The sequence below is a fragment of the Vespa crabro genome, chromosome 3 (genome assembly GCF_910589235.1).
Source record: "Vespa crabro chromosome 3, iyVesCrab1.2, whole genome shotgun sequence".
In the NCBI taxonomy this organism is placed as follows: domain Eukaryota; kingdom Metazoa; phylum Arthropoda; class Insecta; order Hymenoptera; family Vespidae; genus Vespa; species Vespa crabro.
Window position 1 is genome coordinate 14,804,918 of NC_060957.1, and position 27,213 is coordinate 14,832,130.

At 39.2% G+C, this 27,213-nt stretch overlaps 5 protein-coding genes across 11 annotated transcripts; 3 read left to right on the forward strand and 2 right to left on the reverse strand.

Annotated features, from left to right (window-relative positions):
- The first annotated feature begins 335 nt into the window (after positions 1-335).
- LOC124422974 (zinc finger protein 16-like) lies at positions 336-4,642 on the forward strand. 2 transcript variants are annotated; one of them, XM_046960147.1, is made up of 3 exons: positions 336-809; positions 985-1,163; positions 1,259-4,642. In XM_046960147.1, exons 1-3 carry the CDS (start codon positions 692-694, stop codon positions 3,539-3,541), a joined length of 2,580 nt encoding a protein of 859 aa, XP_046816103.1. In that variant the 5' UTR covers positions 336-691; the 3' UTR covers positions 3,542-4,642. The 2 variants fall into 2 exon arrangements, with proteins under 2 accessions (XP_046816103.1, XP_046816102.1); XM_046960146.1 differs by having other exon boundaries at positions 337-809; positions 996-1,163.
- Positions 4,643-4,845: 203 nt separating this feature from the next.
- LOC124422978 (sphingosine-1-phosphate phosphatase 1-like) lies at positions 4,846-7,564 on the forward strand. 3 transcript variants are annotated; one of them, XM_046960157.1, is made up of 6 exons: positions 4,854-5,190; positions 5,587-5,753; positions 5,818-6,101; positions 6,180-6,381; positions 6,478-6,702; positions 6,764-7,564. In XM_046960157.1, the coding sequence occupies exons 2-6, from the start codon at positions 5,641-5,643 to the stop codon at positions 7,179-7,181; spliced, it is 1,242 nt and encodes a 413-aa protein (XP_046816113.1). In that variant the 5' UTR covers positions 4,854-5,190; positions 5,587-5,640; the 3' UTR covers positions 7,182-7,564. The 3 variants fall into 3 exon arrangements, with proteins under 3 accessions (XP_046816110.1, XP_046816113.1, XP_046816111.1); XM_046960154.1 differs by having other exon boundaries at positions 4,846-5,190; positions 5,818-6,381; XM_046960155.1 differs by lacking the exon at positions 4,854-5,190 and adding an exon at positions 5,197-5,502 and having other exon boundaries at positions 5,818-6,381.
- Positions 6,145-9,403, reverse strand: LOC124422984 (PIH1 domain-containing protein 1-like). 3 transcript variants are annotated; one of them, XM_046960170.1, is made up of 8 exons: positions 9,207-9,403; positions 9,027-9,117; positions 8,768-8,950; positions 8,522-8,694; positions 8,194-8,442; positions 7,954-8,100; positions 7,796-7,876; positions 6,145-6,581 (listed from the first exon to the last, which is right to left on the reverse strand). In XM_046960170.1, the coding sequence occupies exons 1-7, from the start codon at positions 9,267-9,269 to the stop codon at positions 7,844-7,846; spliced, it is 939 nt and encodes a 312-aa protein (XP_046816126.1). In that variant the 5' UTR covers positions 9,270-9,403; the 3' UTR covers positions 6,145-6,581; positions 7,796-7,843. The 3 variants fall into 3 exon arrangements, with proteins under 3 accessions (XP_046816126.1, XP_046816125.1, XP_046816124.1); XM_046960169.1 differs by lacking the exon at positions 6,145-6,581 and adding an exon at positions 6,895-7,033; XM_046960168.1 differs by lacking the exon at positions 6,145-6,581 and having other exon boundaries at positions 7,784-7,876.
- A 118-nt stretch (positions 9,404-9,521) lies between these two features.
- On the forward strand, positions 9,522-11,065 carry LOC124422981 (ribonuclease H2 subunit A). Its single transcript, XM_046960164.1, has 3 exons — positions 9,522-9,667; positions 9,828-10,076; positions 10,161-11,065. The coding sequence occupies exons 2-3, from the start codon at positions 9,921-9,923 to the stop codon at positions 11,007-11,009; spliced, it is 1,005 nt and encodes a 334-aa protein (XP_046816120.1). The 5' UTR covers positions 9,522-9,667; positions 9,828-9,920; the 3' UTR covers positions 11,010-11,065.
- Positions 11,066-12,131: 1,066 nt separating this feature from the next.
- Positions 12,132-23,036, reverse strand: LOC124422990. 2 transcript variants are annotated; one of them, XM_046960184.1, is made up of 7 exons: positions 21,097-23,036; positions 18,119-18,281; positions 13,811-14,016; positions 13,565-13,700; positions 13,353-13,492; positions 12,968-13,232; positions 12,132-12,843 (listed from the first exon to the last, which is right to left on the reverse strand). In XM_046960184.1, the coding sequence occupies exons 2-7, from the start codon at positions 18,132-18,134 to the stop codon at positions 12,773-12,775; spliced, it is 834 nt and encodes a 277-aa protein (XP_046816140.1). In that variant the 5' UTR covers positions 18,135-18,281; positions 21,097-23,036; the 3' UTR covers positions 12,132-12,772. The 2 variants fall into 2 exon arrangements, with proteins under 2 accessions (XP_046816140.1, XP_046816138.1); XM_046960182.1 differs by lacking the exon at positions 18,119-18,281 and having other exon boundaries at positions 21,097-23,027.
- Positions 23,037-27,213: the final 4,177 nt, after the last annotated feature.

Genomic DNA, 27,213 nt, shown 5'->3' on the forward strand with positions numbered 1-27,213 from the left:
CTCCTTCCGCTAAGAGTTTTCGAGCTCGCGCACGCGTACTAAGTCTTCTCCTTCTCGTAATACGATAACGCCAATGGAAAGTACCCGGAATTCTTTCGAAATTTTCACGATATTTTCACGAGCTTCTATGATTACGCATTCGAGTCTTTGGTTTTTTTTTTTTTTTTTTTTTTTTTTTCTTTCCCGAACCATTATCTTTCAGCAAGGCCTTCTTCGGCCTAGAAAGGCTTTCCTAACAAATCAAGGGAGCTCAAGTTTCGATTGGATCACAAGTAAACCTCCTTCCGGCTCGTTTACAATTTTTCGTCTTTTGTAAACGAGCACTATTTCTTTTCACGGGCATTTATTATGTGTGTCCTTCTCATTGGCCTGTCAGACTCTAAATAATATATTATCGTAGTCTTTTTTACGATAGGCTGCCGCCCATATGTTCACGCGAGAGAAGAAAGGAAGGAAAAAAAACGAAAGGAGAAAAAAAGGAAAAGAAAAACATAAATTGGGGCATACACGTATGATGGCGCGTATATCTACTCCATCACGTCAAAGTTTGGCTCTTTCGTGAAAACGTGTTTTCCTCCGCGAGGGATTTTCCGAAAGTTTCAAATAGCCTGGACCTAGGCGGGCGGGGGTGGAAAGATAAACACAACCGGCAAATAGGACATAGAATAATGACAAACCGAGATAACTATTTATGTCGCATTTGTCTCTCGTCGAGCAGCGACAATCAACGTATCTTTTCGACGAACGAAAAGTATACGAGAGACAAGCACGACTTGTCAGGAAAGTTATGGTTGTGCGGAGGCATCGAGGTCAGTCCCCCATTCGTTCGTTAATACCTATTATACATGTGTATATATATATATATATGTATATATACACACACGCGCGCGCGCGCGCGCGCACACACACACATGTATCTAAAAGCATACCTTGTTAATTAGCGCGCTAGATCTATCTATATATGGGTATCTAATGATCTTTAAGGATGCTTTCAGGTTTTGGAGAACGACGGTTTACCGGAGCGTATCTGTGTAAAGTGTATTTTGAAGGTCAACGCGGCTCACGAACTCAGGGAACAATGTCAAAGAACGGATATAAAGTTGAGAGAATTGTATGGGAAAGCGAGGAAGACGGTTGACGCTTCGAGATATAACTCTGTAAAAGTACGTATCCATAATTTGAACGGAACGATCGAACGATCAACGTAGTTTCAAATCAATCCCGCAGTCACCATCCAATACTATTATTTCTTCTCTAGGATCAATATTGTCAAACCGATGAATATTTTGCGATTCCAACGAAAGAAGTGAACGATGATCGTTCTCCTTTGTGCGAGAACGTTGTTGTTGATAGTAATTATGACGAGGGTTCTTCTCTTCTGGATCTGAAAGGTACTAATACCGTTAGAGTATCGAACGACAATGTTAAGACCGAGAATGAGATATTGCCAGATACGGATAATAAATTTGACCGTTCGATACAGGAGTTGTCGGTTGTCAAAAGAGAAGCATATCGTACGAGAAGATTGGCAGTGTTCAAAAGAGTTACCTCGATGGAAAATTTAAGAAATCACAAAGAGAGACAAAGGCAGTATATAAAAAAGAACGGTAATACAAAGTCTCACGATGTTGGTGAGAAAGATGGGCCTTTAAATAACGAAAGCTCATCCAATAAGGCAGTCAGGGTTATCGATTCCGAATTAAATCTCGATTGTCCTCAATGTAACAGACGTTATTCCAGTAAGAAATCTTTAGAGAGGCATATATTGACCCATAATGAAAAGAAATTCAAATGCGAAAAGTGCGAGAAACAATTCTTTCATGTCGACAAGTTGCTACAGCACGGTAAACTTCACAGGTCGAACGATAAGTCAAATTTGGTACCGTGCAAAATATGTAACAAAAGTTTTAGAAAAACTGACACTATGGTACGGCATTTGAACGTTCACAAAAGGGTCAATCCTAAGGAAGTATTTTCTATATTGAAAGAAATCAGGGATAGAAGGAAATTAGAAAACAACGTGGAATCTTTAATGATTAACGATCGACCATCATCCGTACAAGAGAAGAAAAATATTATTCAGGATCAAAGGGCACTCGGCGTCGATGGCGAGGACGACGGGATGAAAAATTCAACTAGACGAGTGTCGGATGCGGAGGAAAAAATTGATAATTTTTATACGTCCGGTTCTGATTCCAATAGCGATAACAAATCTGATTCCTTCGAAAGCGTAGGAATTTATCGTTGCAAACATTGCGACAAATGTTATAACGCGGAAAGGTCTCTTCAGCGTCATCTCTTGGTGCACGACGAAAAGAGATTTGTTTGCAATGTTTGTAACATGAAATTCTTTCGGCAGGACAGACTTAAGAGCCATAGAGATAGATATGGTCACGACGAGGATAAAGATTGTTCTATACCTCAAAAGCCACCGGACGACAGGTCGGCCATTAAATTAATAAATAGTTGGATCAGAGAAGAATTAGATTCTGATAACGAAGGGAAGGGCTTCCCTTGTGATATATGCGGTAAGTCGTACGACACGAAGAAATCGTTGTTGAAACATCAGACGAATACTCACGACGTGCACGAGGAAAATTGTTCGAGTTGCGGTAAGGAATGTACCTGTGGTATAAAGTTTAAAGGAACACGAAAGAATAATGAGAAAGTGAATATTTTCACGTGCATCGAATGTAATAAAAGTTTTGAAAAAGAAATCAAGTTGCAAAGGCATATGCGAATACACGAACGTACGAAAGAACAACAGGATTCGAATTTCAAACGATTTTTATGTCACATTTGTAGCAAAACTTTTAGACAAAATACAGGGCTTATGTTTCACATGAGAACTCATACCGGATATAAACCTCATGTTTGTAAATATTGCGGACGAGGATTTACGTCAAATTCCAATTGTATCAATCACGAGAGAACGCACACCGGCGATAGGCCATTCGTCTGTCACTTTTGTAGCGCTGCTTTTGCCAAATCTTGCACCCTTAAGGCGCACATCACTACGCACACAGGCGAAGCTAATTATCATTGCAAAACTTGCGGCAAATCTTTCAGAAGATTGAAATATTTGAAGGAACATAGATTCACCCATACCGGGGAGAAACCGTACGCGTGCAAAATATGTGGCACCGCTTATAGCCATTCCGGTAGCTTATTCGTCCACGAAAAGAAATGTAAAGCTCAGTACAACAATTATCATCAGGCTGCTCCTCCGCCTATTCAAAATAGTCACAATTATGGCCAATCTCAAGGGAATGTATGCGCTAGCACGCCGGTCATCGCTCCTATTATTTCAACGCTGCCGCAATCCAATTTGAATAACATCGGTAATAGTTTAGGTTCTCAAGCGAATAAAACTTACATGGATAGCGTTCAAAGGATGAACGCGCATGCTGCCGCCGCCGCCGCCGCAGCTGCGGCCGTAGTCGGTACGTCTTCGTTGCATGTACATCCTAATCCGGATATTCCAGATGTAGCGTCGGCCGTAAGGAACATTGCCATAATCGGACAAGTATTTTATTCTTAATAAATTCGCGAATTCGGAAATTCGCACTTTTTGCTCAAAGTGGGCGCGAGAGGGAGAAGAAGAAAGGAAATTAAACCTAACCAGAACCCTTCTGTGATATGTGACAATTTTTTAACAAGTCCCCTTCCGTTAAAGATACGTTAAGACACGTCGTATATGATAGACAAGCATTAAAACGTTTTCTTCTTACGTATAATAATCCCTAAGCGGATTATTCTAAATACATTGTTGTCGGATTAATAATAGGGAATACACGATCTAGAATTATATTTTTCATTTATATAAAAGTTGAACGAATCGTCCAGTGTAATTTTACGTTGTAAGTTTACGAATTGCGCATTTTTACGTATTATTTGGCACATGGTATGCCAATTGGTAAAAAGCAAAAATATTTCCTCCAGGGGAAGAAAGATCATGCCATCTATTATTAGATAACGAATTCCATTTTATTGGATTTATCTGCATATATTGATTTTCAAGTTTGCCTATTATAAATAAATTGTCGTTAAGCCGTCTAGCAGATTATATTTCTTATATCGAATTGCTTCGTTGTAAATGGAGATTTGCCGATTGTAAATTAATTTCATAATTTGAATCAAATTAATTCTTTCTCTATCTTTTATTCTAGCAAAAACTTCATAGTAGAAGCCTTTGCGATGCAAACGTAATGCGTCTGCGTATTTTATTAATAAAGTTAATTCTATCCATAAAAGTGACAAAGTAATGATCTATATCGATCATATCGATCTATATCGAAGATACGCTCCCATCGTACGTATGCAAAAGGAAATTTACCATTTTGTGTACGCACCATAATTATCGTCGTCTGTGTGATAAAGAGGAGATATACATATATATATATATTCGTTGTAGCGAGCACGAATATAAGGAAACGTAAGGATTTTTAAGGGAAAAATTGCTTCTCAATTCGTCGTTTTATTTTAATTTGTGCAGGAGCAAAAGGTACCAAAAGACATTCGAGTGTGTGGGTTGGGGACGGGGAGAGATTGCTACGCGTACATACAAATTCGTACAATTACGGCTCCTTAATATGAAATTATATATGTATACAATAAAAAGCAATTGAATATTTCGGTTAAATTTATTATTATTTCGTTACTACTTGTATATATTTTTAAATGTTTATAAAATAAGGGTCGTATTTTAATATCGATCAATTAATCATTCCGTAGATATAATTCCTTAGATAATCGGCGAATTATACACCGAGTATATATTTATAAGATAATGGGAAAGACGATAATCGGACTTGATAGAGCATATGCACATGTGTATATATATATATATATATATATATATATATATATGTGTGTGTGTGTGCGTGTATATACGTAAAAGATGAGAGGCACGGGAAACGCGATAAAAGGAATTACTACAGTAATCCGTTCAATCATCTGCCGTGATAGTCGCTTTTTCTTCTTTCTTCTTTCTCTTTCCTCAATCAAAGCTCGAACAGACAAGAAAACTCAAGAGTTTTACACGATCATCTCTGTAATTTGTGGTCGATGCAACGGGCAAGTAGGGTTAGAATGCCGTTAGGTGCGTCGTGCATGCATGCGTGGTGCGTGCGTGGTGCGTGCGTGGTGCGTGGTGCGTGCGTGCGTGCGTGCACGTGCATTCAGCTGTCGGTAAGTAAGCAATTTGTACTTACAATTAATTATGTTCTGTCAAAATACAGCTAATGTCTTGTATTTGTAAAACATGTCATGACGTCTATTGTTTCACATCATTCTAACGGGCGACCGTCGCGATATATCGTGCCGTTTTTTCATTTAAAAACTGATACATCTTCAACGCCTATTTTTTCTACTTCGAATGTAAGAGTCATTGTAATTCTTACGTAATTATTTTGTTGTTTTTACAAAACAATCGTTTACGCATTGGGTTTGGATAAATGACTCGATGAAGCTAATTATTGAAACAAAATTCTACACTCTACAGTAATCATTTTCATTACGTTATACTGCTTATTACTTGACTCGATATAATTTTCTAAACATGTGTTTTTATGTCGTAAACTTTAGAACGACACAATGTGCTCTCATCGCTAAACATCATAAAGTTGTAAAGTTGCCAAAATGTGCTTCCTAGAAATTATCGAGTACTTAAAGAGCCCGTATCTCGTTGCTACTGTACAGGAGTTTTTTGGGATACAAATAAATTATAAAACTAAGCGTTCCAACAGTTTTAGGTAAGAAAATAGAGAAAAACTTTCTATTACTTTCGATATAAATTTGACAATTTTATTTTCATAGGTTATCCGATAATAAGGAGCAAAATGGATATATTAAAGCGGATATGTCATTCTGCAAAGAATGTTCCTTGAATGAACTTGAATGTTCCTCTAATAGATGCTTAATGAAATTAAAATCTCAAGAATTTATCATTAAGAATCGTTTTTGGTATTACTTGTTTTTGTTTGGTACAGAATTAGGGGATGAAATTTTTTATTCCGCATTCATACCCTTTTGGTTTTGGAATATTGATGGCGCAGTTGGCCGGAGAGTTGTCTTAGTATGGGCCATCGTTATGAGCATTGGTAAAGTTATACATTTAACATATATCTTACAATTCTCACAATATTCGATTTCTATCGTATTATATTATTGTCTTGTAGGACAAGCATTGAAAGATGTTATTCGTTGGCCAAGACCGGCTTGTCCGCCAGCCGTCAGATTGCAAAATAAATGGTCAGAAGAATATGGGATGCCGTCGACTCACGCCATGATTGGAATTTCAATTCCTTTTAGCGTACTGATATTTACCATGAATAGATACATCTATTCGTTTCCGATTGGTTCTACAATAGCTTTCTTCTGGTAAGTACTATGCGATTAAATCCAATTTATTTCTTTTTCTTCTTCTTCTTCTTCTTCTTCTTTTAGGCTCATTTAATATATTTCACTTTTATATAGGTGTACGCTCGTCTGCACCAGTCGACTTTATTTGGGAATGCATACGGTATTGGACATTGCGGCAGGAATAATATTAGCTATTATGCTAATGATTCCGTTGATACCTATAGTGGATGCTTTAGATTATTATATTGTTACTAATTTATGGGTATTAACGCTTTTAATATTAATTAGCGTCACCGCTGTGGTATATTATCCCTGTAGCAACAAATGGACACCAACTCGGTAAGGGAATAAAAATCTTTCATTGCAAAATGTCCCTTATATGCAATATATGCATTTCCAGCGGTGATACGACTATGGTTGTTTCTGTAACTGCCGGAGTTCATGCGGGGGCGTGGTTGAATTACAAGACAGGCGCCCTTTCACTTTCGCTACTTCCACCACCGTACGATATTATTTGGCCGTCTTATCGTATGTCAGGATGTATGATTCTTAGGACAATACTCGGTTTCTGTAGTGTCATTGGAACTAAGGCTATTTGTAAATCCGTTTGTTATACCGTAATATGTGCCGTGCTTAAAGTCAATCCCAACGAGCTAATGGAGAGTGAGAACTATTTGGAGAATAAGAAAAAAATCTTCACCGATCTAGTCTATAAATATCTAACTTGTTTCATGATAGGTGTAAATACGGTATATCTTTTGCCGAACGTCTTTACTATAATCGGCATAGAACGGCCGACGTTTTATACGGAACTGTAAGATAATATTCCATCTAAGTGTACAATATTATACGTATATATATATATATTTTTACGCATTTACTACACGTTATTTCTCGTACGTAAGCTCGATTATTGAAGTCTCCCCGATGCGCGTCATAGTCGATTGATTAGTCTTCTTTGAAATTACAATTTAAATATAACTTGATATATATATATATATATATATATATATAATTGTAAATAACGTATAATTTAATATGTTAGATTTCAATCTCTAATATATTTTCAAGTAATTTTAAGCTTCATGGATGAGCATTTATTTGTACAAATAAAACGTAACCACTATGTTACGTACGTACGTAATCAATGTGTACTATCATCTCTGTTGAGAATAAAAAATAACAGATTGGTGTGCATGTATGTGGAATACCATAAATAGCATTTAACGGTGTAGTAGAGCAAATCCTTTTCATCATGGTTAATCTTTTTGATTTGATACATTTTGCCAGTTCAAAATTCAAACTTTTATAAGGAAAGTGCAAATGTAAAAGAGGTAACGCATCGCTTAACGTTATGGACACGATAAAATAAAGTAAATATGAAGTAAACGTGAATACATTGGTGAATTAATTGCAGCTCTGCGATACATACGTGTTTATTATCTTAGTGCGCTCTTTTCTTCCCATACATTGCATATTATTAATTTTCAATTGGCATATTTAATCGCAAAACCTGTATAAGACATAAAGATATTATTATTAGGGGATTCTTTATCACAGTCATACTTTTTCTATAATCTATTTACTTACTCTCAAATCTTTATCAAAGAAGCTCTCCGTTTCGTCCAACTTTATCGTATAAGGTATATAAACGTCATATGCGAAATTGTTTTCATTCGTTGTAACAATTATATGATCAGCGTCGGCGAGCACGTTTATATCTTCGCCAGATACTACCTAGAAGAAGAAGAAGAAGAAGAAGAAGAAATGGTGTGGATGCATAACGATATGACATTAACACGATCATTGGCCAATTGTCATATATCTTACCCCCTTAGGTATATGAAATAAAGCGATTAAACGTCTTGCAATTCCTTTCGAAGGTTCTTTCAATATCACGTAATCGTGTGTCATAAATCCCTGACGATTACTCTGGAGTTGTTGTGCCGAGCTGACTGACCGATTACAGTCGGTCTTTGAAGAGCTCGATATTTCTTGTATCAATGGCCTTTTAGACGCCGGCAATACTTTACGCGCTTCACGATCGTCGATACGCTGCGGTTGAATCGTACCCATGACCTGTTAACGACACGACCTCTTCCCATCAAGTCTTTTTTTACGAATTTACCTGACATCATTCTAAGACAAAATTATTCACTTTTCGATTTTTAAGAATAATACAAGTTTTCGAATCCAAACATCTACCAAATTTATGCGATACGCCTTCCATTATGACAGATATCGTAAATAACCAGAAATATTGTTTAGTTTGACACTTTTCGAAATAATCCTTATTTATCGCAACGTCATGGGTCACGCATAAGGTACCACCTGTGGAATAATATTTTCTATATAACAATTAATAGGGATCTTAATAATTGTTATAATTATGATCGTTCCTAGCCTTTATCGGGTTCTAATCTCTCTTCACCGATACTCATTGGTATAGAATGATCGGGCGTTTCTTGATCCAAAAGGGAAATTAGTTTCTCTTCCGATATATCTTCCGGAGGAGGTATTTTAGTCGTCGTACATATATTTAAGAACACTTTCTCGCCTGTATCCGTTTTTGTTTTCACGCAACACCCTAAAACGTTCTACAATGAGTCTCTATAATGTCACACATTTATAGAAGAAATAATATAATAGATTTAAATGCGTACCAGGTAAAGGATGAATGATAATGCATTTAGTAGCTTTTCTTTCAAACTGTTGCTTTAATATGTCATCCATTTCATATTCATCTTTATTTTTCTGCGATAAAAATTGTGTTGGAAGATACAATTTTCTCTTTTCTCATTGCTTAACCTATGTAATACTTTTGAGTACGATAAATTACTTACAGACAACAATAAACTTTTCGTCAGTATCGTATCATCAATATCAAGTAACGTTTTATCACTCATTATTATTCTTATATTTTTTTCTATTATCCAAATTACCGTTTACTCATTAAAATGCAAACAAAACTTTTATTCCATATAAGCTTATTATTAAGTTTGATACGTAACGTGCAGCATTACGTCGTATCGAACTTTCTTTTCTCATTGGTATTTGGGCTTGGAAACGCTACACGCCATTGGCCAATCACCGATTACTTTAGAAATGACTTTAGAAATTGTCCAATAGACTTTTCACTCGCTTCCCTTCGAATATTTTATCTCCTTCTAAGGAAACCGACACGTGTGACAACTCTTGTATTTACTTGTTTCATTTTATACAAACTTTCTTCTTCCCCGAGTCTTCCTGGATGCTTTTCAATTTTTTTCCTTTTCCGGCTGATACTATGTAACGGCACTTTTCGGTGAGTGACATGAAACAATATATATTATATTCATTTCACGCACATTATACATATATATATATATATATATATATATATATATATATATATATACACATATATATACACATATATATGTATATATACTGCATGCATATATTGTTGTTTTCATGTCCGCCAGGGTCCGCTGAATGTAAGCGAAGGAATCTCTACGAGGACTTTGGCGGTTTCTCCGAAAACGTATTTTCATTTATTTCGGTGGTTACATTAAGATATGAGCGTTCAACTCGATGATATAATCGGTGAGAATGTTAAAGAAGAATCGGACAGATCGAGCGAAGCTGCGAACGTGGAAATAAAATGTAGAACGCAATTGACGTCTTATTTTAAAAAGAGCGATCATAGTAATAATAACATTTATTTTTCGGAGGTAAGGGGCGTTTTAAATCTGTTTTCTCTCTCTCTCTCTCTCTCTCTCCCTTTTAACCAAGTACATTTGTAGTGTCTCTCGTAGATTCCAAAAGCGTGTTGCGACGAACCATGCCAATTGGGCGTAGACGAAGCAGGAAGAGGTCCTGTATTGGGTCCTATGGTATATGGGATAGCTTATGCTCCACTGTCCCAAAAACAATTACTGATAGACTTAGGTTGTGCAGATTCAAAGAGCTTAACGGAAAATCAAAGGGACTGTATCTTTGATAAAGTATGCGAAGAAAACGATAAAATAGGATGGGCCGTGGAAGCGATATCACCCAATGTCATTGCCAATAGTATGTATCGTCGTAGTAAAAAATCTTTAAACGAGGTCTCTATGGATTCAGCTATTGGATTGATCAAGCAGGCTGTCGAAGCTGGTGTAAATGTCACTAAAGTATACGTCGATACTGTCGGTAAGCCAGAAAAATATCAGGCACGATTGGAAGAAATATTTCCTCAATTAGAAATTGTTGTTGCAAAGAAAGCAGATTCTACATATCCCATTGTTAGCGCGGCAAGCATTTGTGCAAAGGTCTGTAGAGATCATGCGATACGCGCCTGGAAATTTCTCGAAGGTACTAACGAAATCACCGAATATGGCAGTGGATATCCTAATGATCCAGTAACAAAGAAATGGTTGGCTGCAAATGTCGATGATGTATTTGGCTTTCCGCAGATCGTCCGTTTCAGTTGGTCTACCGCAGAAAAAATTCTTGAAACCAATGCATTGACCGTCGAGTGGGAAGAAATAGAGGATCCTGGAATGTCTAGCGAGCAAAAAATTTCTAAATTTTTTGCCAAATCACCTTTGAAATCCTATAAGGTTCACGTTAAAAAGCATATTTTCTTTACGGAACGATGTATTACCAATGCTAGTACTCTATGACGATCTCTCTTGCGCCGATTTATCGCGCCGTAATAAAATTGCATTGTGTAGTCGAATATTTTTCTTTTTCCATGGTTTTATTTGATCGGTATACAAGATATTTGGACAGAATTCTCTTTTTATAACTCTCAATGCTCCGAAAGATCGGCTATATATATATGTGTATATGTATATGTATGTATATATATATATATATATATATATATATATATATATATATATATATATATATATATATGTATATATATAGCTGTACCTTCTTCGTTTTTTTTCTTTTCTTTTTTTTCCTTCCATTGCTTAACATAATTTTATCTTTAAATCTTGTATAACGTACATTTTATTTATGTACATATGTACAAAATATCGTTAAAGTCGTCGTATATGAAATTTTAGTCGCATTTATCTTTAATTACATTCTACGACTATAATTAACAATTAGGAATGTTTATCGCAATAATTTCAATATCTTTGGTACACACGCTAGATTTACATAGTTTACAATCATCCTAAAATATGACATCATTATTATTGTATGATTTATAGCGACTAGAATGTTAAAAGCTATGATGTAGAAGAGAGCGCAACAACGATTTGAAATGTTATTGTTGATTGTTTTCCTTTCTCTTTTCTTCTTTTTGTCTTTTCTCTTTCTTCGCCTTTGAATTTCTTTATTTTCATACTTTGTACCGTAAGAAATTATAATACCAGCTTGGACTCTCGATGCTGGACTCGTCAAATTGACCGCCCAACGATTCAGTTAAAAATCGATTATATCCCAAGGCCGATTATAAAATTTTTATGATAGTTCATAAGTATGATTATAATCGTGCAACGCATTGAAATTTAATGGCATGCTTGGCGATTGATATACGGAAAAGTGTTAAATCGTAAGTAAGAAATTCAGTCGTAAATATAATAATCAACGCTAATATGTTTATACGCGTAAATGGGAAAAGGATCTATTTACATGCATATGTACGATAAAGATGGTATTCCCTAAAACTGGAAATTCTATCGATCGTTCGTTGATCTATTTGATTAAATCCTATGATTAAATGATTCATTCGATAAGGTCCATTTCGGACAATCGCTTTTACATTTCATTCAAATAATTTTAATTAATCTTTTCGACGTTCGAGATATCGATCAAGCGCGATCAAGTTGAATGAGAAATCGATTGCGAATAAGTAGTTGCATAGATTCGTTCCATAGATATGTATGGTGATAATTCGTTCGTTCGTCCGTTCGTCCGTTCGTCCGTTCGTCCGTTCGTCCGTTCGTCCGTTCGTCCGTTCGTCCGTACGCCAATCTAATTTATTTTCCTTTTTGTTTTTCCCCGAATATCAAAATTACCAATGATTAACGAGTTTTTACATGGAATTGAAAATAATATCATCGCCGTACGACATGCATCCTGATCGATGCCGGTAAAAGCGCGTATTATCGAGTGAAAATACAAAAATGAAAAAAAGAGGATCGAAGAGATAGAGAGACTATCAGTTGAAAATCATTTATCAATAAAATCTCCTAGTTCATTGTAAAAATATCGAGCATGTCGATCATCCACGATCGGTCTCGCTCGTCGGAATTCTTTAATATGCACACGCGTATGCACTTGAATTAATTAAAAGCGACACTTTATGCGACCCTAGGCTTCGCTAAGTGGAATGATAAAAAAATATAAACAAGGTAGATAATTTGATAGATTATTTCACGCTGATGCGTTATTAGGAGCGACAAAGGAGGAGGAGAGTCCTTTGACCTTACCGGAATATAAGTAATCCTAGGGTTAGCAGCGACAGAGATGATGCTATGGATTTGACGGTTCCACTCGCTGAAAAACAACAACAATATCGAATAAAAATATCCGTTTATGTAATTAGACATTCGTACTTTGTTTGATCGATTCTCGTTTTATTGGTGAGAATGAAAACGTAAATAATATTTATCGGATATACCCAAAATGTGTTCCGCGTGTGTGTGGCCTTGCGCTCTTGTCTCCCTACTTTCCATTACCGGAATCTTTAGGGGCCTTTCACCCTCTATACTGAGCTCGTTCGATTTCCAATATACGGTCGCTATCGTCGCCAGGCATTTGATCTTCATGTCACCCTTCTTGAAGTGTTTCGTACGCAGACGAAACTCCAGACCAAGTACGGCGGTCTCTAGACCCTCGCGGTCTACCTCCGTGATATGAGGTCCTCTTAGGTATTGTGGATCGACCTGATCGACAAAGGAATATGCACGCGCGCCTTCTCTCTCTCTCTCTCTCTCTCTCTCTCTCTCTCTCTCTCTCTCTCTCTCTCTCCCTCTCCCCGATTTTATATGTTTTAATTTACTTACGGGCTCGCCATTTATGAACCAACTGAGCATAGCGGCTGGTTTCGATTTGGCCGACGTGCAGTTGAATCGCACGACGTCCGACACTTGATAACGACGCCTGCCAGGTCTACCCATGATAACAGGCCCGTTCTCGGGTAGGGCTGAAAATAACAAAAGTCATCCATTAACGATGATACGTCGCACGTATCCTGAAAACGTTCGGTCGCACTTACCGACTACCATCATATCGGAATGATCGGATACAGTCTGAAAGGAAGGTGCCTCCGCCGAAACCTCGCACCTGTATCTTCCAGAACTCATTAGATTTACGGAGTAAAGAACGACCGATCTTTCGGTAGAGTTATGAATCTAAATGAAAGAAAGAAAAATAATAGATGAGAGGAAAAGTGTGTGTGCGTGTATTATACCTATACCTATATCGTATAGGTTTGCAAGAAAAATCGTTAAATGGTCCTTACGTCGACGGTAACGCCGGGAAGTGGAAAAACCAATACAGGTGGCATATCCCTGGGTACGTATCGATAAAATTCGTTGCCATCCTTGTACCACTTAACCGAGTAGAGTATTTCGCCGTCCAGGCTAAAGCTACACTCGAGACGTATGTTCTGTCCTCGTACAACGTATTGCGGTATAACAAGCTCCAGCATCCTGAGCGCTTCTACTTCTAAAACAAATGCAAAATGCGACGTATGTATCGACGTAATCGTGCGAATAAGCATACACAGTCCTTTCATAAATTCCGAAGACAACGCGACGATTAATATCCTGATTTGACATTAATCATAATTTTCAATCATTAATTTACGTTTTAATCCAATTCCGATTACCATAGATCGCGATAACTACTTCATGGGTTATTTCTTCTACGCATTTCGTTCAAACATACACGTAAGCATAAACGTTTAACGTAAAGAAGAAGTCGGTAAGGTATTGTAGAGCCGATATTCGAAATGGAATCATCCTCGAATTAATTCCTATGGTTGCAGAGAACCGAGACAGAGATAAAGATAGGATTGACATCGTCGACCTAATTAATGTGGTATATTAAACGATGCGCGAAACGACATTACGAAAGGACTCGCTGTTCCCCTTGTTCATCGTAAACTCGATGAAGATTGTATGCGTGCGTGCGTGCGTGCGTGCGTGCGTGCGTGCGTGCGTACGTGAGTGAGTGCGTGCGTGCAACCAAGCCAGAAACGAGATCGAAAAAGCAGAAACGATCTTCCCGTGGTTTCTCCTTGTCCTATCGCTTTTTCGCCAGAGGCGCGTGTACAACGTTGAACTGACTCACGAAATGATCCACCCCCCTGTGTCGTTCAATATGCATGAGTTATCATTCCCAACGCGCTAAGAATGAATCATACCTATATCCGTATCCTCGATATACGTATGTATGTATATCGCACTCGTTACACCCCTTCGTTCATTCATCTATCCTTTCTCCCAATTTTATTTTCAAACCCCTTTCTTTTTCCATTATTTCATATATTTCGATACCTTATGCCACCCTATTTTCTTTCTATCTAAAAGCGTTCTCAATTTAGTAAAAATACGATAAATTCCTAAATACCGATCTGATTTGGCAAATCCCATTTATGATTGACTCTTATAACGATCGTTTTCTTCTTTTTTTCCTTTTTTGTTTCTTTCTTTCTTTTTTTTTTTCTTTTTTTCTTTTTTTTTTTCAACAAAATAAATTCGCCAAAGAGCTAAAGAGAATAGAGGCAATGGCTTCGCAATAGAAAAAAGGGCCCGCGACTAACGAACGGTTAATAGGTATGAGTAATCGTCACCGGGCTATGAGGTCACCGGAAAACAATGCCATTTTTCCACCGTTTCGTCCTTATTTGAAAAACGCATTAATCAACGCGTCCGGAAACGGACGGTAACGTTGATATCGTCGGTTAATTGCCCGTCAAGGATCGGTGATCTAAACTCGTGATATTTTCGAGGATAGGTATGTTTTAGTCGTTAGCGTTGCCGAAAGTACATTTTTCAAAAGGTTCGCTCCTCCTTAAACAATATTTACTCATTCATTTCTCTTACGGAATGAATGAAAAAAAGGTCAACGAGGTGTGGTATTATACCTGTGATAGGTGGGTACGCAATCCATTCGTAAAAGTAAATTTTTATCCTGCTCATTAAATGGCCGTGATCGCGCGTGCCTAATTTACAAAAAGCCGGACCATTTTCGTTCGGCAATAATGCACGCTTATAACGCGTTCTCGTGCGGCTCTTAGATCGTGACTCAGAAAGGGAGGCGTTATAAAAAACTTGTCGTACACGATCACGAAAGAGCGAGGGCGACTATCGATCTCTCTACCTTAAGGCGAAACATCGAGTCGGCAGGCTCCGTCGAGAGAGAGAGAGAGAGAGAGAGAGAGCATAAAATTCGAAAATAGTTTGTGTAAACTCGATCGAGCGGACTTCCTGGATAGGAATTTCCGTCGTCGCGGAAACAAAAAAAGGGAGAAGGAGATGGGTAAACGAGCGACGTAAAACAGCGCAAAATTCGAGCTACTCGTAAAAGAAGGATACCGATAAAGGATATCAAAGAGACAAAGTTTTGGGTTACGTTCGGTCTGAAGGATGGATAAAGAGAAAACGAGAAAGAGAGATGGTGGGAGAAAAAGAATCGCAGGCATCTAGTCGCACTAGCAGCCCTTGTCGTCTCGACGGTCGCTTAATTTCGTTTTGGTATTACTTTACAGAGTAATCGTATACCGGTCGAATAGCGAAGCCAAGCATCTGCGAGTCTCATCGGCTGACTCCTCCTTGTCTGCGTTCAGCGAGAGAGGCGAGAGGGCAAGCGGTGTCGCGTGTCGCTCGCGCGAGGGTCGTAGTAGGGTCGCAGGAGGGTCGCGACACCGTCATCATCCGAAGAAAGAAAGGGTCTAGCTTTTTTTCTTTCTCTTTCTCTTTCCTTGTCGAGCGCGCAAAAACGAGAAACTTTAACGACGTAATAACGACGTACGGCTTCGTTCCTCTTATAGGATACGGATCTAGCATACAAAATAAAATAAAAGCAGTTTTCCTTTATCTTTACCTCAGGAGATCAGATTCGAGAGAGAGAGAGAGAGAGAGAGAGAGAGAGAGAGAGAGAGAGAGAGAGAGAGAGAGCAATCGTTGAGAGGTAAATATTCTTGGAGGGACAGCGATTTGCGTATGCATATATTCACGCGAATGTCTCTCGCGAATGTCTCTCGCGTATGTACGTAGAAAGGAAAGAAATGAAATATAGAGCACGCGTAACCGGCAAGACCATCGTAAATCATGCCAAAAGCAAATATATCGTAGGCATTCGCGTGCCTTTCTATTAAAAGATTCACGATCGCGGAGAAAGTTTCGAAAGGAAGGAAAAAACATCGTCCTTGGGGAATAAATAAATAAAGGAAAAAAGGGGGAAAGGCTTTTTCCTTCCTCCCGATTTTTTTCTTATATTTTTGCGAAATAGATTATCCCCCGAATGCGGTAAATTTGGGCTCGCTCTTATTAGGTAGATATCGTTGCGTAGGTAGGTAGTATTATCGCGCGGTCTACGAATACGAATAATATTCGACGATCATCCTAGGATTTGTCATTTTGATCGTCGATCAACGGCGATCTGTCGTATCGCAGAGAGGATAACGAAAGAAGGAAAGAAGATGATGGACTGTTCCATTCGTAAAACTAGAAAATCTAATCGAACGGGATTTAACGGAATCGGATCGGACCAGGTAACTAAATATTTTTTCATATTTATATCGATAAATACGGATATCGATATCCGTAGTTACTTTATACCGCACATCGTGTATGCCGTGCGTCGTGTAAATATTGGATTTTCGCATTAGTCGCATCCGGTACGTCCTATTTCGATCGCTTCGAAGCGACGCCGATCGCTCGCGATATAGGCACGCACGATAGATACAATAAAATGAAGAGGTGCGCTAAACTAGAAGAGGGATTGACGATGAAGTTTTGGAAAGGGCAGCTCGCGGAGAATTAGAAACTCATAGTTAGCCTCGATACCTACTCGATAATATCCGGAGCGTAGAAAGGGGAAGAAAAGGACGGGCTCGAGCGCCCCTAATCGACATATTCTCGATAATTTATTTTTTTCTCGAACTTACCTTACAATACAAGGATAAAACGATTCGACGTCCTTTGCACGTTTCTCTCCGATTCCTTCGCAAGTCTCAAGACTTTTTACGAACGACGTGGCTAACGAGACGAGAAGATAAGAAGGAGGAGACGAGAAGAAGGAGAATGAAAATTATCGCCGCTTGGACGAGAAGAAACGTTGCAGCTAAGCAACACTTCTATACACGCACACGTACACACACACATATACGTATTTGTCGAAAGAAACAAAATAGAAACAAAATGAGGCAAGTATCTCTGATACACTTTGCGAACCATCAGCGGAAATCGATACTCGCGGAAGGATTCGAACGAGCGAACGAACCGATGAGATCGAATACGGCCACATACAAATGCAGGGTAATGGAATAGTGAGTTTGATTTTTTTCATTCCTCTCTTTCTCTTTATCTTTCTCTCTCTCTCTCTCTGTATATATATATATATATATGTGTGTGTGTGTGTGTGTATATATGTTTATATCTATTTATCCATCTGTCTATTTCCGTTGGCGCGTATACTAATCCGACGGAGACGACGACAGCAAAGGAAAAAGTATCGTTTTAAATGCCGATTGATGGAGATGAAACGAAGAGATGGTAGAAATATAGGAAAGCGACAGGAACATAGTCGAGCAATGTCATACTTGCGTGCACCCGCATTCATGGTATCGTCGTTCCCCGACAATAGCCAAATTGCCGGATACGTCGCATCCGCGAAAGCGATCGTCCAAAGCCCGAAATTTCCGCTTTCTCTCGTTCATCGTGACGTTACGTCCTTCGAGATCTCTCCCAATGTCCTCACAAAGTCTATAATACATTATATGAATATTATTGCATTTTATTAGCCGCGTCAAAGTATCTCGTTTAACGAACGACGATCTCGTACGACGAAAACCGTCGCGTAGGAAAGGAAAGGAAACGAGGCTATCGACGCGTTATCGCTCTTCGCCTAGAATTTCTCATGCTAATAAGCGGCATAGCGACCAACCGAACGCATCGAAGAAACTAACATTTTATCGGACGAAACATTTAGTCAGCCGATCAGAACGCCAATAACCATACGAACGTTGAAAAATCCCACGACGAAAATCTTATCCCTTTTTTCTCATTTTCTTCTTCCTTTGTCCATTCACAACGAACGAGTCTGTGATAACGAATCGCCCAAATGATTTTTGCCTTTGAAACTTATCCTTAATCGATTCGACTCCATGGAAAGAAACGTGATTATCTATTGAAGAACTAATATGTTCTTGAAAAAACATTTTCATTTTTTACTTGCTTCGAGAAAAGACGAGTGTACCTGGTATGCGGTTACCGCGTGCTCTCCAAGTTCACCGCCACCGCCCTCGGCACGATCTAACGACGCGCGTCTCTAAGCTCTCGCGGTGCACCGCGTTACTGTTCCATTTCAGTTTTCATTTCAGCTTCTCTCTAGACGCAACCAGCCCTTTAGCGTTTATTTGATAAACACGCAAAGAGTCGCTCGACTCGTATCTCTTGCCAACAGACTCGTCCAAAATATAAAAGACGCTATCCAGTCCGTCTGCTGTCGGTTGCATCGGAAAACAAACATTACGAAATTATAACGCGTACGCCTAGGCATCGTCAATTTTCTGCCTGGTTTACGTCCGCGGAGAACTTGATACCACCTCATCTTTCTGTACCCTTTTTCCTCCACCGGTATCGTCAGAACGAAGAAACGAACGATAAACTAACGTACATATTTATACATGTGTGTATATATATATATATATATATATATATATATATATATACATACACATATATACGTGTCTGTTGCAACCCATACGTAAAAGCGTATATTTGAAGCAGACGCACGCGATAAAGTTATTTTTTTCCAACGCCATGGTACACCACGTGCACTTGAAACGTACGGCAGATGGTCCGATGACCCTGCCTTCGACCGGACACACACGGACGACGAAGAGGATGCCTTCCTGCTTTTTAATCAGTTCCATTTAAAATCTTTTTCGATTTTTAAAATGCACGGGAAATTCAATTAATTTGTCTCGAGTTAAGTGTAACGATTGGAAGGATCTTAAAACGGTCATTATTAATTCGCTCCAATATCGTCGTAATATAATAAAGGTACTATTCGAAAAGCGCGCTCTTAAGACAGAAACGGTGTAAAGATGGATATAGGCAATGCTCGAGGCTACGCGAGTCGCATCGAAATTCAAGGATTAGACTGTGCGATCGAAGGGACGATGCGAACGTGCGCATACAGTCGTAAAGCCATAATGTTCTTTGGAATATTAATCAAGATAATAGCGATGCTATACCTTACGACTCTAATATGTACTTAAGTGGATATAAATACGTTTTAATATTTTACACGATTATCTCAGATCAAGGGGCATACGACGAGGCGTAAACGATTATAAGACTGTAGGACTAAATGGAATAGAGAAAACTTATGTTTTTCTATGTGTTCTGGGAACACGGTGCGTCCTTTACGTATAAGAGAGACGCACGCGAAACGACCAAATTTCGCTAGGCAGTGTGGGTCGCGGCGAGTCTCACGGGAAAGAGGCAAGACCGTTCCGTTCATTTTAATTCATTTCCATTATTGAAATGTCCAACTAGAGTTTGTGCCTCTATCCTGTCGCGTCTATTGTCTATTATCATTGTAGCGAATATAGGAATCAACATGAGAGAAACCCCTCTATACGCTCTCGATTCTTCTCCAGATCGTTATCAAAAATTTTTCTTCGCGAACGATACCACCACCGATTCGCAGACATTTTTACCATTTCTTTCAAACATCCTTATAGATAATTCTCAAATTTAAGACTTTTTATTTCAAAGCATTATTTTTTTCATCGTCTTTATCTGCGAGATATCATTTCTTCTTTGGACGATACTCACTTGAAACTTTGGGGATAGTTTTGGTATGTCAAAGGAAGGACTAATGATGACCAGAGGCAGCAAAGAAAGAAATAGCAAGAGGAGCGAGTGCGTGAGATAGATAGATAGATAGATAGATAGATAGATAGATAGAGAGGCAGAGAGAGAGAAAGAGAGAGAGCAAGCAATTATTTTCGTTACGCACCGCATCTGTCGCAGACAGAATTCTTCAGCTCTCTAAATTTCATGAGTCAATTAATGCGCGCGTGCTCTCGTACATAGCCTACCTACGTATCTAGAAACGTGTATATAATTGGAGATAATCGATTTTTTCAAATAAAAGGCGGCAAAATATTTGCGTACCTATCGCGATCGAGTGAAAGATTAAAAGAAAATATGCTAATGGAGAATCGTAAATTGGATGGAACGACAATGACGACGTAAAGTCCGAGTTTATCTAAAACGCGCAGCAGAATTCGAAAAGGCGTCACCGTCGTCGTCGTTTCTCGAAGATTTGTTTCGAGACCATGGAAAGTGGTGATGGAGGAGAATCCTCGATATCGCAGAGTCACATCTACCGTCGAAGGCGCGCTCGACAAAGAACCGATTGAGAGACGAAGCAAGAATGTTGGCGGCGCGGCGAGCGTGACGGGAACGATATTAGATAGGCTAGGCTGTCATAGGCAAGGTTGAACGCTGCTAGACGAGGGCAAACGAACAATTAGGGATTAGGGCGAGGCGAATTGTGACTTACCCTCGGTGCCAAGAGCAAAGACCAGTAAGAGAAGAATAGGTCCGAGTTTGCGAAGCCAATCCATGCTGGTGGTAACGACGAAAACGGCGATGACGAGAAGGGAAAACCGTCCAAGTTACTTCTGCTTCGAGGACGTCGCGACGTCGCCCGAAGGAGGAGACGCGCGCCAGCGCGACGCTATCCCTGCTTCGGCCCTGGCACGGCCCTGGCACGGCTCTAGTCAGGTCGTACGTTGCCCTTTGACATCCACCGCGATAACGGGAGCGGCGGTCATCGAGAGCTCCTTCCTCTCTCTCTCTCTCTCTCTCTCTCTCTCTGTACCTTTATCTTGGGCGCGCGCGCGCGCGCGCCACGCACCTATACGTTCTACCGCCAAAATGTTCTCCTTGACCTCTGACAAGGAACGACACTGTGAGTACGATACGTGCGATAACGTGTGACAGCCACGATGATCGTGCGTACTAGGACACGCGTCGCGCGGAAATACCGGTCGCCAAGAAGGCCTTTGCCTCGAGAACCGCGCGCTGCTTCCGACGCCAACGCCACCGACAACGACGACGACGCTGTCGCCACTGCCATCGCTGCCGCCGCCGCCGCCGCCGCCGCCGTCGCCGCCACCACCCCACCGCCACCACCACCACCGTTATTGCCGAAGACTCAAATTGTCGAACTTACTCGCTTTCCTCCCTTGTTGCGTTTTAGATATGCCAATTCGGAATTTTGCTTCTTTTATTTCGTTTTACCGTTTGTGCTACAAGTTTTTCTGGATACAATACTTCTTTCATTAACTAGTTTTTTCTCTTCCAAATCTTGTGAACGCAGTTGCGCAAACGTTGAATCAAATTCTCTTTTCGCTCAAATGTTCGAAATTTCTTATTATCGAGTATTCAAATTGGCTAGTCCAATTGAAATGACAGAGAGATAAAACCAAAAGTTCATATCGACATTTCGAATACGGCTATGGCTACGAATACGTACATAAGTAGGTGGCTCCATAGTTTACGACCACGCCTATCGTCGAGCTCCATATTTCGCTTTTTATCCGATATTCTATTTCGTTGTAGCTTTTAAGCTCTTACGTATAGGATGTACGGGGCATTTTGTACAATGTAACTGTTCCAATTTATCGGATCTCGTTCTACTTTTCTGGCGTGAGCAAATACCTGTCCATGTATGAGGCACACTTATTCTCTCATCGACACGTATCCGACACTATCCATGTTCTTATATTAGGCTCACTGGAATCATCGTCGGTGGAAGAAAATGACGACCTTCGCCAGTACTATATGTATATCCTTTATGAATATTACGAAAATGCAACTATATATGGTAGGACATGTATGTCTAGGTTGAACGTAATTGTTGGCATACCTTTAACTTGAGCCATGATATAGGTGGCAGGAGAAAGCGTGAAACGCACGAGAGGAAGGGAATACTGTGTCTTCGTGCAAAAGTTAAGAACAAAAGAATGACTGCACCGACGGCTGAGCTAATGAGAAATAATCGAGTTAAGCCGAGTTATTTTAAACGGAAAAGTTGCACTCGAAAGGATGCGGCTCGAATGAGATGAGTTGGGTCGACGAAATTAACGGGTCGAATTAGCTTTTAACTCGTCGAGGAAAACGCGTAGACCTTGTGTACCGCTTGATAAGAAAAAACGTATTTAAAAGTGCGCGCATTACGTATCTACGTATGTGTACAAATATAATAATAAACGTACAAACACATAGAACGTACGTACGTGCACGCGAAGAAAGTATTTCTACGTCGCTCTATGAGATAGTTTCTGGGTACGCGCTTTTCTACTTATGCACGCGTTTCTACGTACGCATGCGTGTCTCATCACTGGTGTTATTTAACGGCGAAAGCTTTGCTCTCATATTATGTTTGTGCATATATATGTGTGTATATATATAAGACGAACGAATCGTACGTTTAATAGATTAGCGCGTATCGGTAATTGGATTGCACACACTTTCTTGGTATAAAAATATATATATATATATATATATATATATATATATATATATGTATGTATGTATTTATTGCTAAATTCGATGATTCGCGATAGTAGGTACTTATTTTAAGATTTGAAACGCTTCGAATTAACGAGGGAACAGTAGCTTCGTTTAGGGTTCTTACCAAGCACTTTAAAGAACCTTTCAGCGCGGGCCTATAGTTTATACGTCTATTGCCCGTATATATGCGCAAGTCGATTGAACGAGTCTGTTGTAGCGCTTTTATTTCCTGCCCTCGTTTAGCTCGCGCATCTCGTAGAACCCGCATTTCGTACAATTACCCAAAAGGTCCATTCGTTCCATTTAAAAGATTGAAATTTTACGAAAACTTGTTCGACCGTACGAGAAGAGCCTAGTAAATGCCTGGTAACGTTGAACTTTGCAAAGTTACGAGCTTTATCCAGGCCCGTCCGATTGGCGCGTTGAAAAATAGAAATTTTAAGTTCGATTCGTGATAATCGTTTGGCGATTTGTAACGATTCGTCTTTTATTTGCGCTATGCTATAATAATCGCGCAGTAGCCCTGCATTCTTCGTGAAACGATGCGATAGTGCGAGGGAAACTTTTTGAAAAAAAGTTCCGCTCACGTTGTAGGGAGAGGAAAGAAAGAGGCGAGGGCGGGCAATTAGTTGGACGCTAGCATCTGCCATTTCGAATTCGTCGTGTCCCTGACCCTCGTGACTGCGTGCGTGCATGCTTGGTTGCGTGCGTGCAAGTCGCGAGCCAGAGACAGAATCTACGAGAGCTAGCAGCTGTCCAATTTTGATGATAGACCAGACCCGAGTCGACGACGGATTACGTCGAATGCGTGGAAACTACTTAGATTTGCTGCGTAAGAGCTATAAGGGGCTCGATTAGCGTCATTCAGGATTTCGTATATATCTCATCGACGAAACACGAACAAACTGCTAGGTCGTACGTTAGGACATATCACGTTTGTCTTTGTTTGAACGAACATCCTTCGTTAAGCGTATCCTTCCTTTCGTCGAAAGGACGAGTTTTATTTTTTTTTCTTGTCAATGCCGCGGAAACAGAAATTTGATTATATATACCGTTGACCCGAAGTATTACATCGATATCGTTTAATCATTGTCGAGATTGATCAAATCATCGGAGACTTTTATCCGAGATGAAATAAAGAAAAAGTATCGTTAAAATGCGACAATAAATTTTTAAAGAAAATCATCGAACGTAAGATCGATAAGTTGAAGAATTTTGTCCTATGACGATTTATTGTCAGTTTTGTAATTATCGCTGAAAGAAATGTGAAAAATCGCAACAAGTTCGCAAGGTTACATGTTATCATCTTTGACGCTTTCCGGAATCGCAAGTACTTTATGCAAATCATCTCGAGCTACGTACTTACTTGGGCGAGAAGCGCTTCTCCTCCTCTCCCTATCGTGTCTATCTATTCGTTTCCCCTACTTTTCTTCGCTGCGTCTCATAGTTTTACTTTTGCATTTCTCACTTTTACGGGCTTTACTTTTCCTCGAGATGACCCACTTTGTGTCTTCCCAATGGAAAATGCACAGAGTCATCTCTCTCTCTCTCTCTCTCCTCGCTCTTTTTTCTTTCTTTCCGTACCGGATCCTTTTATTTTACTTCTACATTTTTTGCGTCAACTTTTGTTATCGTCCTTTGTTCGAATATTGTTAGAAAAAAGAAAGATTACCTACTCAAAGTTTCGTTCCGTTCGTTAAAGTCACACGGCCAACGAAGAAACCGCTATGGGTGATTGTGTTCTTTGTAACTGAAGGGTTTCACGATGAGGCAATAAAATAATTTATTTCAAATGCAATATTAATAGAGCGTGTATAGTACGCCGGTTGTGTTATTTGTCGCTTACGGAATGCTTACGGTAATCCTTACGGAAAATCACACGCGCGTTATCTACCAGGAAAATATATTGGTACATACTTATTAATTACTTTAGGCAGAGAGCTCTTTTCACCCAGAAAGAAAATCGCAGGATTAGCGTTGCAAGACGTTTCGTTTTTTTCTTATGTTTCGCTTGGCAAACAAACAAGTTAATATTTGTCCCACTTCGCGTGCATTGTTTGCGATAAGAGATTTTTAACTTTTAAAAAAGACAAAGTTTGGAGAAAAAAGGTGTATTACCAGAGCGGTGATAAAGGTACGATGCGCGCAATCGATGAACATTTTTTTCGTCCACCTCTCATTCCATTAAATACGGGCCGTTTCATCGAAAATGGTTTGATGTCATAGCATCTCCTATATATACGCGAAAACCGCACATTTTATGTGCCAGTTTCATGCTCGCATAAGCATCTGTAATATTCCTCGAGTATCTACTTACGCAACACGACCACTCATACTTATCCAAGTATGCTACGTATACGAGTGCAGCGTGTGTCTAAGTCTACTATAGATTATAGCTGTGGGAATCTGTACGCGTGTATATATCAACGGACGTATCAAATTTAAACGATACCAAAAGTCATCCTTCATTTTTATTCCAAAGTGATTTTTCAAGCTGATCATCTCGATTAAATGAAGTTCTTTTGCCATTTTCTATTACCCTTTGAAATGATCATTTTAATTTTCGATTCGATTGAAAATACATACAGATTTGGATTCGATCGATTCGACTCGTTGAATCGAAAAAGTTAAACGTTATTATTTTACGATTTTATCGTTATAGATTTGAAGATTAGAATGAGAAAGCGACGTTTGTGTTCTCTAATCATTTTTTAAAACGATCAGGATAACGAAGCTATTATCGGATAGTTTGATATATACCGTCTATCGTCTATCGTTCGAATTTTAAGCCATCGCGAATCGAAAAATATACATATTCGATAGAATAAGAGGGTTGTGCACCTGTAACGCTCGCCATCGTACGATGTCATACGATGATATTCACTCGGGGGACTCGAGCTACGAGTATATCTAAGTAAGTACATCTTCGAACGGAGGAGCCGAATTGATAAAAACGACTCTAGGGAGAAGGGTGGAGACGTAGGAGACGACTTGGTAATATTTTTAAAAACTGTACAATGTGCTCTCGAGTATATATATAGGTTTATTATTTATGCGCGTGACAGTTTAACGTTGACTTCCTCGAACGAAGATAAAATGTACCTATATATAGGTTGTATTCCTTTATCGAAATTATGACGATTAATTTGTTCCTTTATCTCGATATATTTGAAAATCGCCTAAACTTTTTATAAGCCGTCTTCCTTTAAAGAATGTCTGCACGAATGTCTGTAAAAATTTATCGAGGAAACGTTTAGAATATTTTCTCGTTATCGGGGACGCAGAAGAAAATTTAACGATACGCGCGTACGAAAAGACGAAGTCGAAAGAAATATTAGCCTAGGGAGCAAACGAGAGGGCGAATATCGATTTTCGGTCGCGCTAATAAATAAGCGCATGCGTCTTGTACTACGCTTCTACCTGGTGCTCAAAGAATTCCGACCCTGCAAGATCCTTTAAATTCCTTTTTCGAATATTCTCATCTAACGAGATCAATTTAATTTGCCAATTACACGATTTATGTATGTAGGTGCTTTTGCAGATATCTCCATTATACAGAAGTATATATATATATATATATATATACATACACACATACACGCACGCATACACATGTACGTACATAGATGTACGAATCTACTCCTGTATATTGTATTTTCACTCGAGGCTAACAGATTTGGCACGATTGTAACGCGTTTAAGGATTGATTTCAATCGCTATTCGATATCATCTTTGTTAAATAGAACGGATCGAATTCATGAAGTCTCGCTTTATTAACAATACTCTTCGCTCGTTTCTATTTGCTATACTTGCAGGTAATCGTATATGTAAATATTGGAGAGATAGAAAAACATGAGTCGATTGATCGAACGACATCTATATGTTTTTAAGCATAAAGTATTATCGATATTTTCGAAAAGCGATATGTACGATCGTATTATATGCGCGAAATCGTGAATACGTGTTCGAACGTCAAAGGGAGGGTTTGTAAGACTGCTGCCTTCAGGGGATGAAATTCATCCTGACGCGTGCAACTGGTACCCCAATTACTCGACGGGGATCGTTAGTCGATCTACCTCTTTCTTTCGCACAAGCGCTC

Coding starts and splice junctions, on each gene's coding strand:
- LOC124422990 (XM_046960182.1), bottom strand. CDS start 21,160: ATGGATTGGCTTCGCAAACTCGGACCTATTCTTCTCTTACTGGTCTTT. Junction 14,017..21,096: donor CTTTGCTCTTGGCACCGAGG/GTAAGTCACAAT, acceptor CATTTGTTTTAG/AAGTAGAAGCGCTCAGGATG. Junction 12,844..12,967: donor ACACGCGGAACACATTTTGG/GTATATCCGATA, acceptor GTTGTTTTTCAG/CGAGTGGAACCGTCAAATCC.
- LOC124422981 (XM_046960164.1), top strand. CDS start 9,921: ATGAGCGTTCAACTCGATGATATAATCGGTGAGAATGTTAAAGAAGAA. Junction 10,077..10,160: donor ATAACATTTATTTTTCGGAG/GTAAGGGGCGTT, acceptor TGTCTCTCGTAG/ATTCCAAAAGCGTGTTGCGA.
- LOC124422984 (XM_046960170.1), bottom strand. CDS start 9,269: ATGAGTGATAAAACGTTACTTGATATTGATGATACGATACTGACGAAA. Junction 8,695..8,767: donor GAGATTAGAACCCGATAAAG/GCTAGGAACGAT, acceptor ATTATTCCACAG/GTGGTACCTTATGCGTGACC. Junction 8,101..8,193: donor TATTTCATATACCTAAGGGG/GTAAGATATATG, acceptor TTCTTCTTCTAG/GTAGTATCTGGCGAAGATAT.
- LOC124422978 (XM_046960154.1), top strand. CDS start 5,641: ATGTGCTTCCTAGAAATTATCGAGTACTTAAAGAGCCCGTATCTCGTT. Junction 6,382..6,477: donor TCTACAATAGCTTTCTTCTG/GTAAGTACTATG, acceptor ACTTTTATATAG/GTGTACGCTCGTCTGCACCA. Junction 6,703..6,763: donor AACAAATGGACACCAACTCG/GTAAGGGAATAA, acceptor ATGCATTTCCAG/CGGTGATACGACTATGGTTG.
- LOC124422974 (XM_046960146.1), top strand. CDS start 669: ATGACAAACCGAGATAACTATTTATGTCGCATTTGTCTCTCGTCGAGC. Junction 810..995: donor GGTTGTGCGGAGGCATCGAG/GTCAGTCCCCCA, acceptor GGATGCTTTCAG/GTTTTGGAGAACGACGGTTT. Junction 1,164..1,258: donor CGAGATATAACTCTGTAAAA/GTACGTATCCAT, acceptor TTTCTTCTCTAG/GATCAATATTGTCAAACCGA.